Source organism: Pelophylax lessonae (assembly GCF_965119305.1).
Source record: "Pelophylax lessonae genome assembly, chromosome: 2".
Taxonomy (NCBI): Eukaryota; Metazoa; Chordata; class Amphibia; order Anura; family Ranidae; genus Pelophylax; species Pelophylax lessonae.
Window position 1 is genome coordinate 225,931,166 of NC_138769.1, and position 12,065 is coordinate 225,943,230.

The 12,065-nt window shown below is 46.0% G+C and overlaps 1 protein-coding gene across 1 annotated transcript in view; it reads left to right on the plus strand.

The window, feature by feature from the left end:
* Positions 1-12,065, plus strand: part of SIKE1 (suppressor of IKBKE 1) — a 46,847-nt gene that overhangs the window by 17,134 nt on the left and 17,648 nt on the right. Inside the window, exon 5 of the mRNA XM_082247827.1 lies at positions 10,614-10,727. Coding sequence (XP_082103953.1) covers positions 10,614-10,727 — 114 coding nt within the window. The remainder of the gene's footprint in view (positions 1-10,613; positions 10,728-12,065) is intronic.

Genomic DNA, 12,065 nt, shown 5'->3' on the forward strand with positions numbered 1-12,065 from the left:
CACTACAGGACCATTCACAATGCGCAGCAGGCACCCGGCACAGTTAAGTTCCTCCACCTCAAACTTGCTCATTTACAGTTTCTCACAAAAGCGAGTACACCCCTCACATTTTTGTGAGATACTGTATGTGTTTATGGACCTTGTTTGTGCACTCGTGTGCAGTCATGTTGGAACAGGAAGGGGCCATCCCCAAAGTGCTCCCACCAGGTTGGGAGAATGAAATTGTCCAAAATGTCTTCGTCTGCTGACGCCTTAGAGCAAGGGTCTTCAAACTATGGCCCTCCAGCTGTTTAGGAACTGCAATTCCCATCATGTCTAGTCATGTCTGTGAATGTCAGAGTTTTACAATGCCTCATGGGATGTGTAGTTCAGCAACAGCTGGAGGGCCGTTGTTTGAGGATCCCTGCCTTAGAGTTCCCTTCACTGGAACTAAGGGACTAAGCCCAACCCCTGAAAAACAACCTCACGCCATAATCCCCCCTCCACCAAATTATTTGGACCAGTGACCAAAGCAAGGTCAATAAAGACATGGATGAGCGAGTTTGGGGTGGTGTAATTGACTGGGCTGCACAGAGTACTGTCCTCAACCCGATAGAGCACCTTTGGGATGAATTAGAGCAGAGACTGTGAGCCAGGCCTTCTCGTCCACATCCAGTGCCTGACCTCATAAATGCACTTCTGGAAGAATGGTGAAACATTCCCATAGACACACTCCTAAACCTTGTGGATAGCATTCCTAGAAGAGTTGAAGCTGTTATAGCTGCAAAGGGTGGGCCAACTCAATATTGAACCCTATAGGCTAAGACTGGGATACCATTAAAGTTCATATGCATGTAAAGGCTGGCCTCCTAATACTTTTGGTAATATAGTATACGTTCAGAAATAAAGCTATGTGTAGGGAAAAAGTATTAAACACTTTAACTGAAATGTATTTAATACTTCACAAGACGCATCCTGTATGGAGAAACTAGTCGTATGCATTGCCCAGGTGTGATTTTGGCCCATTCTTCCTCATAGTCTTCAAATCTTGAAGGTTCCGTGGGCCTCTTCTATGAACTTTGATCTTTAGTTATTTCCATAGATTTTCTATTGGATTCAAGTCAGGTGATTGGCTGGGCCATTCTTGCAGCTTTTTTTTCTTTCTTTGAAATCAATTGAGAGTTTCCTTGGCTTTGTGTTTGGGATCATTGTCTTGCTGAAATGTCCACACTCCTTTCATCTTTATTATCCTGGTAGATGGCAGCAGATTTTTATCAAGAACGTCTTGGTACATTTTTCCATTCATGCTTCCTTCAACGATATGAAGTTTGCCAGTGCCATATGCTGAAAAATAGCCTTACACCATAATGTTCCCTCCTCCAAACTTCATTGTTGATATGGTGTTTTTGGGGTGATGTGCAGTGCCATTTGACCTCCAAACATGGTGTGTATTATGTCATCCAAAGAGTTCAATTTTGTTCTCTGACCAGACTATATTCTCCCAGTATTTCACAGGCTTGTCTAAATGTTGTGCAGCAAATTTTAAATGATCTTTAACATGCTTTTTCTTCAGCAATGGAGTCTTGCCTGGTGAGCGTGCATACAGGCCATAGCAGTTGAGTGCATTACTTATGGTTTTCTTTGAAACAATTGTAAGTGCTAATTCCAGTTCTTTTTGAAGCTCTCCACAAGTGGTCCTTGGCTCTTGAACAACTCTTCTAATAATTATTTCACTCTGTCAGAAATCTTGCGAGGAGCACCTGCTTGTGGCCGGTTTATGGTGAAATGATGGTCTTTCCCCTTCCAGATTATGGCTCCAACAGTGCTCAATGGAACATCCAGAGGTTTAGAAATCCTTCTGTAACCAATGCCATCAGTATTTTTTGCAACAATAAGTTTGCAAAGGTCTTGAGAGAGCCCTTTGCTGTTACCCATCATGAGATTTCTTGTGTGACACGCTAGTAATGAGACACCTTTTTATAGGCCATCAGTTAAGACTGAACCAGCTGATAATTTGCACTGACAGCGAGCAGGATTGCTTTCTAATTACTGATAGATTTCAGCTGGTGTCTTGACTTTCCATGCCTTTTTTGCACCTCCCTTTCTTGATGTGTTTAATCCTTTTTCCCTGTGTCATTCTGTTTTTATTACACATAACTTAATTTCTGAACTTATTTGTTTTGGTTTCTTTGTAGTAATGGTTGTATGCATGGGTTGTTACCGACATGTAGTGAAAAATAAAACAATGTTCTTCATCTCTGAAGGACGAGGCCCATATGGAGTAGGAGGGAGGTTGAGGTGGTGGTGGATGTGGCGGTCTCATAGGCGTGCGCACAGGGTGTGCCGGATGTGCCTGGGCACACCCTAATCACCTAGGGCACATAGCATTATCGCTCTGTTTGCCAGTGAGGAGATGGGAAAGATCTCCCTCGGACCTGCTCTGCTCTATTTCACTTTGCCAGCAGGGAGAGTAATGTATCGGGGCCATGTACATGTAGGCAAACACATGCATGTGTATTTAAACTTTGGGGTGCACACCCTAATGCAATAGGCTGCGCACACCTATGGGCGGTGTAGGTGGAAGCGGCGGTGGAGGAGGAGGAGGACGAGGTAGCCAACACTGCTTCTTTTCACACATTTTAAATGAGGGTACACCCCAAAAGAATGAGAGAGCAAAAACGTAACAATGGCTGGGTAAGGTCGGTATCCATCGCTATTCTGCACAAGGTACGGAAAAGTCCCGTGGGATCCATGCCTGGTTCATTTTAATGAACGTGAGCTTGTCCACATTGTCTCTGGACAGGCGGCTGCGCTTGTCTGTTATAACGCCCCCAGCCGTGCTAAATACTCGTTCAGATAATACACTGGCTGCAGGGCACGCCAGCACCTCCAAGGCGTAAAGGGCAAGCTCAGGCCATGTGCCCAATTTGGAGACCCAGAAGTTGAAGGGGGCAGACCCGTCATTCACTACATGTAGGCGTGTGCACACATACTGCTCCACCATGTTGGTAAAATGCTGCCTCCTGCTAAGACGTTCCATCTGAGCTGCTGGTGCTGCTGTTTGTTGTGGCGTGCTGACAAAGCTTTTCCACATTTCGGCCATGCTAACCCTGCCTTCTGAGGTGCTGGCGGTGCCCTGGTTGCGTTGGCGACCTCTTCCTCCTCCCCCACCTCCTCCTCCTCTGCCTTGTGCTTCCACTGTGGCCCCACTGTCAGGTGGGAATGCCAGTAGCATCGCGTCTACCAGCGTGCGCTTGTACTCGCGCATCTTGCGATCGCGCTCCAGTGAGTGAATTAAGGACGGTACGTTGTCCTTGTAACGGGGATCCAGCAGCGTGGCCACCCAGTAATCAGCACAAGTTAGAATGTGGGCAACTCGGCGGTCGTTGTGGAGACACTGCAGCATGTAATCGCTCATGTGTGCCAGGCTGCCCAGAGGCAACGAAAGGCTGCCCTCTGTGGGAGGTGTATCGTCCGTGTCCTCTGTATCCCCCCAGCCATGCACCAGTGATGGCCATGAGCTGGCCTGGGTGCCACCCTGCTGTGAACATGGTTCCATCTCCTCCTCCAGCTCCTCCTCCTCATCCTCCAGAACTGTGCCCCTGCTGGACAATTGTGTCCCTGGCGTTTGTGTGTGCAGGAACCCACCCTCGGAGCCCCTTGCGAATGACTGTCCTGAAAGCCTTGGAAATGTTACCTCTTCATCCTCCTCCTCCTCCTCCTCATCCTGTGCCACATCCTCTTCCATCGTCGCCCGAATTTTTTTTTCAAGGAGGCATAGAAGTGGGATAGTTAAGCTGAGAACGGCGTCATCGCCACTGGCCATGTTGGTGGAGTACTCAAAACAGCGCAACAAGGCACACAGGTCTCGCATGGAGGCCCAGTTATTGGTGGTGAAGTGGTGCTGTTCCGCAGAGCGACTCACGCGTGCGTGCTGCAGCTGAAACTCCACTTTGGCCTGCTGCTGCTCGCACAGTCTTTGCAGCATGTGCAAGGTGGAGTTCCACCTTGTGGGCACGTCACATATGAGGCGGTGAGCGGGAAGGCCGAAGTTACGCTGCAGCGCTGACAGGCGAGCAGCAGCAGGGTGAGCACGCCGAAAGTGCGCACAGACGGCCCGCACTTTCTGCAGCAGCTCTGACATATCGGGGTAGTTTTTAAGGAACCTCTGCACCACCAAATTCAGCACATGTGCCATGCAAGGGATGTGTGTCAAACCGACTAGGCCCAGAGCTGCTATGAGATTTCGCCCGTTATCGCACACCACCAGGCCGGGCTTGAGGCTCGCTGGCAGCAACCACTCATTTGTCTGCTGTTCCATGCTCCTCCACAACTCCTGCGCGGTGTGTGGTTTGTCCCCTAAACAGGCAAGTTGTAAAACTGCCTATAGTAAAGAAAGAATTCCGCGCGAATGGATCTGCTAGTGTGGTTGGCTGCAGCGGAGTAGGAGGAGTTAGGAACAGGAGGCAAACTGAAGCGCCCTGCAATCCTCGGTGGTGGAAGGACATGCGCCAAATTGCTATCCGCCTCAGGCCCATCCGCCACTGCATTTACCCAGTGTGCCGTTAGGGAGATATAACGCCCCTGACCGTGCTTACTGGTCCACGTATCTGTAGTTAGGTGGACCTTGGCACAGATGGCGTTGCGCAGTGCACACCTGATTTTTTTCCCCCACTTGGTTGTGCAGGGAAGGGATGGCTTGCCTGGAAAAGTAGTGGTGGCTGGGCACGACGTACTGTGGGACAGCCACCGACATAAGGTTTTTAAAACTGTGCGTCTCCACCAGACGGAATGACAGCATTTCAAAGGCCAAGAATTTTGAAATGCTGGCATTCAGGGCCAGGGATCGCGGGTGGGTAGGGGGGTACTTCCTCTTCCTCTCAAGTGTTTGGGAGATGGAAAGCTGAACGCTTCCACGGGACATTGTGGAGATGGTTGGTGACCCAGGTGGTGGTGTTGCTGACAGATCCTCTGTTTGCGGGGTGCCAGGTGCCGGTATCACTACAGATGTGGCTGGAGCGGCTGAGACTGCAGCAGAAGAGGAAGCAGGATGAGCCAGAGACGTTTCTTGGTTTTGAAGGTGTCTACTCCACTGCAGCTCGAGCTTTGCACTTAGATGCCTGATCATGCAGGTTGTGCTCAGGTTGAGAAGGTTTATGCCTCGCTTCAGGCTCTGATTGCACAGGGTGCAAACCACTCGTGTCCTGTCATCTGCACATTTTCTAAAGAACTTCCACGCTAGAGAACTCCTTTGAGCTGACTTTGGTGCGCTCATTCCCTTGCTGCGTTGGGCAGTAGGCCTGCCTAGGCGTAGTGTCTAGGGCACGGCCGCTCCGCTTCTGCACCCTGCTCCCTCTTCTGCTGTGCTGGTGGCTCTGTGCGACCACCGCCTCTTCCTCCAAACTACTCAGGTCACCTGCATGACGTTCATTCCATGTGGAGTCGAGGACCTCATCGTCCTCCACATCATCTTCCACCCAGTCTTCACCCCTGCCCTCCTTGTCGGTCTCCACAATGCTGAACGCCACAGCAGTTGGCACCTGCGTTTTGTCATCATCGGAGACGTGCTGCGATGGTCCTTGCATGTACTCATCTTGAGAAATGAGTGGTTGGGCATCGCTGCACTCAATCTCTTCCACTTCTGGGGTAGGGCTAGGTGGATGGCCCTGGGAAACCCTGCTGACAGAGTCTTCAAAAAGAAGAAGAGACTGCTGTATGGCTTGGGGCTCAGACTGCTTGCCTGATTTGCAAGGGGGTGAGGTGAAAGACGGTTGGACATCGGCTGCAGGTGCCAACTCTGACCTTTCTGTAGTAGACTGGGTGGGAGACAATATGAAGGAACTGGAGGCACTGTCAGCAGCAAACCAATCTACTATCGCCTCTACGTGTTCTGGCCTCATCACTTCTAGAGGCGTATGATGCCCTACCAAATACTAATGCAGGTTCTGTCGCCTACTCACACTTGAGGAAGGTGTTTCACTTGTGCGTGTAGCTGGCACAGATCGACCACGTCCTCTCCTTGCAACAGGAGCTCTACCAGCAGCACCACGACCCAGTCCACGGCCCTATTTGACGGTCTCCTCATATTTCTGTAATTTAAGATCTTGCCCTAGAAAGGTGTTTATTGAATAGCGGAACAAAACAACAACAGTATCGCACGGGTGTATCTCACAGTCAAATATGCAAACTATGCCGCAATTTAATGTTTTTTACCCCAAAAGGGTGTATATTGAATAGCGGAATAGGATAAAAAACGGTGTATCTCACACGTACAAACACAGACTAGGCCCGATTAAATTTTTTTGTACCCTAAAGGGAGGATGAGGAAGAGTAGTAGGAGGAGTTGGGAACAGGAGGCAAACTGAAGCGCCCTGCAATCCTTGGCGGGGAAGGAGATGCGCCAAACAAATTTAAAAGGTGTATCTCACACGTACCGATACAGACTATGCCGTAATTTAATTTTTTTACACTCCAAAAGGGTGTATATTGAATAGCGGAATAGGAAAAATTTTATAATACGGTGTATCTCACACGTACAAACACAGACTAGGCCCCGATTACAATTTTTTGTACCCTAAAGGCAGGATGAGGAAGAGGAGTAGGAGGAGTTGGGAACAGGAGGCAAACTGAAGCGCCCTGCAATCCTCGGCGGTAGAAGGAGATGCGCCAAACAAATTTAAAAAGGTGTATCTCACATGTACCGATACAGACTATCCCGCAATTTAATTTTTTACACTCAAAGAGGGTGTATATTGAATAGCGGAATAGGACAAATTTTACAAAACGGTGTATCTCACACGTACAAACACAAACTAGGCCCCGATTACAATTTTTTGTACCCTAAAGGCAGGATGAGGAAGAGGAGTAGGAGGAGCAGGCAGGAGGCAGACTGAAGCACCCTCAAATCCTCGGCAGTATGAGATGCGCCCCAAAAATTGGAAAGGTGTATCTCACAAGTACCGACACAGACTATCACGCAATTTAATTGTTTATACCCAAAGGTTTTTGATTAAATAGCGGAATAGAAAATATGATCCAAAAAAGTGTATGTATATCACACGTACACAACCACACTAGGCCCCAATTACTATTGTTTGTACCCCTAAAAGGCTGGATGAGGAGTAGGGGGAGTATGGAACAGGCAGCACCCTCAAATCTTCAGAAGTATGAGATGAACCCCAAAAACTTGGAAAGGTGGATCTCACACGTACCAACACTGACTATCCCCCAATTTAACTGATCCCCAAAGGTTTTTGATTAAATAGCGGAATAGAAAATATGATCAAAAAGAGTGTATGTATCTCACACGTACACAACCACACTAGGCCCCAATTACTATTGTTTGTACCCCTAAAAAGGATGGATGAGGAGTTGGAGGAGTATGGAACAGGCAGCACCCTCAAATCTTCAGAAGTATGAGATGAACCCCAAAAACTTGGAAAGGTGGATCTCACACGTACCAACACAGACTATCCCCCAATTTAACTGATCCCCAAAGGTTTTTGATTAAATAGCGGAATAGAAAATATGATCAAAAAGAGTGTATGTATCTCACACGTACACAACCACACTAGGCCCCAATTACTATTGTTTGTACCCCTAAAAGGATGGATGAGGAGTAGGAGGAGTATGGAACAGGCAGCACCCTCAAATCTTCAGAAGTATGAGATGAACCCCAAAAACTTGGAAAGGTGGATCTCACACGTACCAACACAGACTATCCCCCAATTTAACTGATCCCCAAAGGTTTTTGATTAAATAGCGGAATAGAAAATATGATCCAAAAAAGTGTATGTATATCACACGTACACAACCACACTAGGCCCCAATTACTATTGTTTGTACCCCTAAAAGGCTGGATGAGGAGTAGGGGGAGTATGGAACAGGCAGCACCCTCAAATCTTCAGAAGTATGAGATGAACCCCAAAAACCCCAAATATCATTCAGCTCTGCTGCAGGCCACAACTTAATTTTTTTAACCCAAGGCTGTATATTGAATAGTGGAATAGAAAAAAAGTGTATGATTTTTGAAACCACTCAATATTAGCACATGTGAACTGAACACAGAAGTTTATGATCAGTCACTCGGCACAGCACAGCTGAAGGAAAAAGGCTTCACACAGTGTCTGATAGAAAAATACTTTTCTCCTTCCTCCTCAGTGGGCAAAAAAGATTGTGTTCACTGCACCCCAAAAAGATTGTGTTCACTGCACCCCAAAAAGATTGTGTTCACTGCACCCCAAAAAGATTGTGTTCACTGCACCCCCAAAAGATTGTGTTCACTGCACCCCCAAAAGATAGTGTTCACTGTACCCCAAAAAGATTGTGTTCACTGCAGCCCACACACAGCAAAATGGATGTGGATCACTGACACCTGCCTATCTCCTATCCCACACCAGACAGCAATATCGATTGTAGTTTGTAGAACACACTTTTCCTAAAAATCAGCAGACTCTATCCCTAACAGGATTGATAAGATCGTAGATCGGGACTGCAAACCCCACCCCACACAGCAATATCGATTGTAGTTTGTAGAACACACTTTCCCTAAAAATCAGCAGACTCTCTCCCTAACAGGATTGATAAGATCGTAGATTGGGTGACTGCAAACCCCACCCCACACAGCAATGTCGATTGTAGTTTGTAGAACGCACTGTCCCTAAAATCAGCAGACTCTCTCCCTAAAATGCCTACAACTCGCCCTGCCTAACACACTCCGACCTGTCCCTCAATTCTATCCGGACACAAATGTTTTTTTTTTCCTGTCTGTCCCTAATCAGCAGCCAGCACGTTGATGTGTGCTCTCTCCCTGATCTAAACAGCAGAATGACGCCGCAGCGGCGCTGCCTCGAACTTATAAAGACTTGGTCACATGCTTCAGACGGCCAATCACAGCTACTGATACATTTGCAGGCATGGCTGGGATGGCTTAGGCACACCAGTTAAACGCTTGTTGATTGGCTGTTGAAAGCCCGCCATGAAAAGCGCGCCAAAGCATGCAAAACCCGGAAATAAAACGACCGAACACGGATTTTTACCCAAATATACAGTAAAGTGTTCATGTCCGTGTTCGGGTAACAAAAATCCAATTATTCGGTACGAACACGAATAATACAGTCCGTGTTCGCTCAACCCTACTTGTCATTACAAATTCAATGTAAATGAATGAGAGCCTTCTTAATATGCACTACTGAAGTCGCTCCGACTTCAGAAGAGGTTCCTGTACTACTTCAAGGCGACCTCTGTCCAACTTGTGCACATAGACCACAATGGGAGTCGCCTCTAAGTCGGATCCTTATCTATTTTCAAGCGACTGTGATCAGACTTTCCAGGAAGAAGAAAAAGATTAGCATTCCCCACAGACAAAGTCGCCTATAATTTAAGTCTCTTGCAAGTCTCTGCTAAAAAGTAGCTCCTTCATGGGGCAACTTTCTGGTCGTGGTAGTGTGAACCGGCTCTTAGAAATATATTTACCTAGAAAAATGGTGACATGTTCAATACTTATTTTACCCGGCGTATCAATGTATAATTTTTGTTTTTTATTGTTACAGTAAGGCTTTTTATTTTTGTCCCCTTATTTTTTTTTTTATTTTTTTTTTCGGGGGTTAAATTTACAATTGATCCCTGCCAACTCTCCTTTGCCTGTCCCAACTCTCCTTTTGCCTGTTAATCTACCTTAGTGGCCAGTAAGGGCATTTTCATTGTAATGATAGAAATCAAAGAGGGGCACAAAAGAGGCTTTGTTGGTTTTTAAAAGATATAGTTGTAATTGTAGCGCCAGCTTCCTTTTCCACACTAAAGCCCCGTACACACGTACCGATTGTCGGCCGTAATCGGCCGATTGTAGGCTTGTTAGTATGATGCTTCCGACAGCCGACAGCGCATTTTCGGCCGAACAGAATCTGTCATGCAGGCATTAAAATTTTTGTTGGCCAACACCAGAACGGCCGATTGTTCGCCAGTCAGTACAGATTTCGGCCGACAGACAGCAGATTTGCAAGACTGGGCATGCTCAGAAAAGAAAAAAGACAAGGAAAGTTAACCATCACATGACATCACTTCTGCAGTCGGCTGTTGTTGGCCGACAAAATTCATGTGCAGTCTTTTGCAGTTTTCAACAGACACGACAGCCCTGGACAAAAGACGGCCGATCGTTCGGTCGACGATCAGTACGTGTGTACGGGGCTTAAGAAGTGCCTTGTATCGCATGCGTTTTTTGCAAATTCCCGTAATCATATTTTAGGGCCTTAATTTGAGTGGGCTGCCCTACGCGTGAAAAATGCTTAAAGATGCTACCATGATTTTAAAAACCGCGTCGTACCAAAACGTATGGCACTGCAGTACTATGTGTTTTGGTAGATGCACATGCGTGCACAATTCCTGGATAAGGGGACCAATCTGACATATTAAAACCCGCATGCAATTGGTGTGAATGAGCCTTAAAAGTTCATTTTTAAGTTTTAGTTAGAATTATTGGTCATGTAATAAAGGGTTCTACAGTTAATGCAGAAGAAATATTCCTTGATTTATTTTTTTCTCCAGCTGAGCTGTGTGCTAAATAATTTGTATTTCCCTAGTTTTTTTTTTTTCTCAACTGTGATATTCCGTCAAACTATGTTCTTTTTCTGCTAAAGGAAATAGAGAGACACATTGACCGGATATGTACTATGGGAGAAGTCATGAGACAAGCCATCCAGATCGATGAGGATAAGGCATACAGTATTCAAGAAAGACTTGCCCAACTAGAGGTAAGAAGTGTTTGTTTTTTTTTTTTTCTTTTTTTTTTTTTTTTTCTTTTTTTAACCATACGTCAAGGCAAAATAAAAAAAAATATCTTTTGTATATCTTAGCAAAACATGCACATCTCCCTATGCTTTATCCCTTTTAAAGCCATGCGAAGAACTAGGAGGGTTAAATATCCTTTTTGAGATAACAAAGGAAGTAAGTAGTGGAAGAGGGCAGCTCTGAATTTCTACCCAGATTAACAGGCTTTTTTTAATTTCTCTTATCAACTAGATATGACAAAATGCTTCCAGTTGTATATTTAAAGTGTGAACCACTGTTCGATCCGATTCTGAGGCGGCTCAAAAAATGCCTCATGTGCGAGTTTGCTGTGGATGCGTTGCGAATTCAGCCATACAAAGTGCATGGCTGAACTCGCATCCGCACAGGAGATCGCATGTAATGAAGGAGCAGTGCGCTCCGAATTACATGCGATCAGCGCATCCGCATAAGTGTGAACCGGCACTTAAGCATACATGTTGCATATATAAATAAATAAATAAAAAATGTAAACTTGTTTCATAACTGCATAGCATGCATGCTTAGGTGCCACATCTTGCCCTTACAGTGCCTGAATGCCCGTACCGCCATGCACTGCTGAAAATCCATAAAGACCTTCTACAAATAGAGAATTCCTAAAAGTCGTTTTTCGCATATGGCTGAGCATGAAATTCTCCCACCATACTGATGATGGTGCAGGGACCTGGGGATGGGTTGCTTAGTGGCAAAGAACTGCATTGTGGGATGGTAGATGGAGTACACACCCAATGTCAGGATTTATTAAGGGACTACCACGTTACAGCGCAGCTGTGAGGGTTTGTTTTTTTCCAACTAAAAAACTGGTCGTTATTTAAAACAGAACTCCAGGAAAACAACTTAATACACAAATGAAATGCATGAGTTATTTTAGCTTCCAGGGATGTAAAAACATTATCATCAGAATCCATGTTTACATGTAATTTTCATATACATGCATGCTAGATTCTGAATGCTGTATTTTGACTTTACATTAAAGTAGATCTCCACCCTCTTATAATGTTCCTTCTCCTCCTCCTGTCCTGTTTAAGAATAGACCTGTCTTTTAAGTAATTTGTCCGGTCCCACCCAATGCATGTCATTCTCCTAGGCAAATGATGTGCACAATACTTGCAGTGCCTCCTGGGGTATGATCGTCATATATACCAGAAGGCATATTGTTTAATTTAGAAAGAAGGGGGGGGGGGCAGGCCTAGCGGCAGATTACTGGGAGGTCCTCCCGCTGAACTTGGAAGAGCCAACGCTGGTGCTGCAAAAGACAGAAGGAT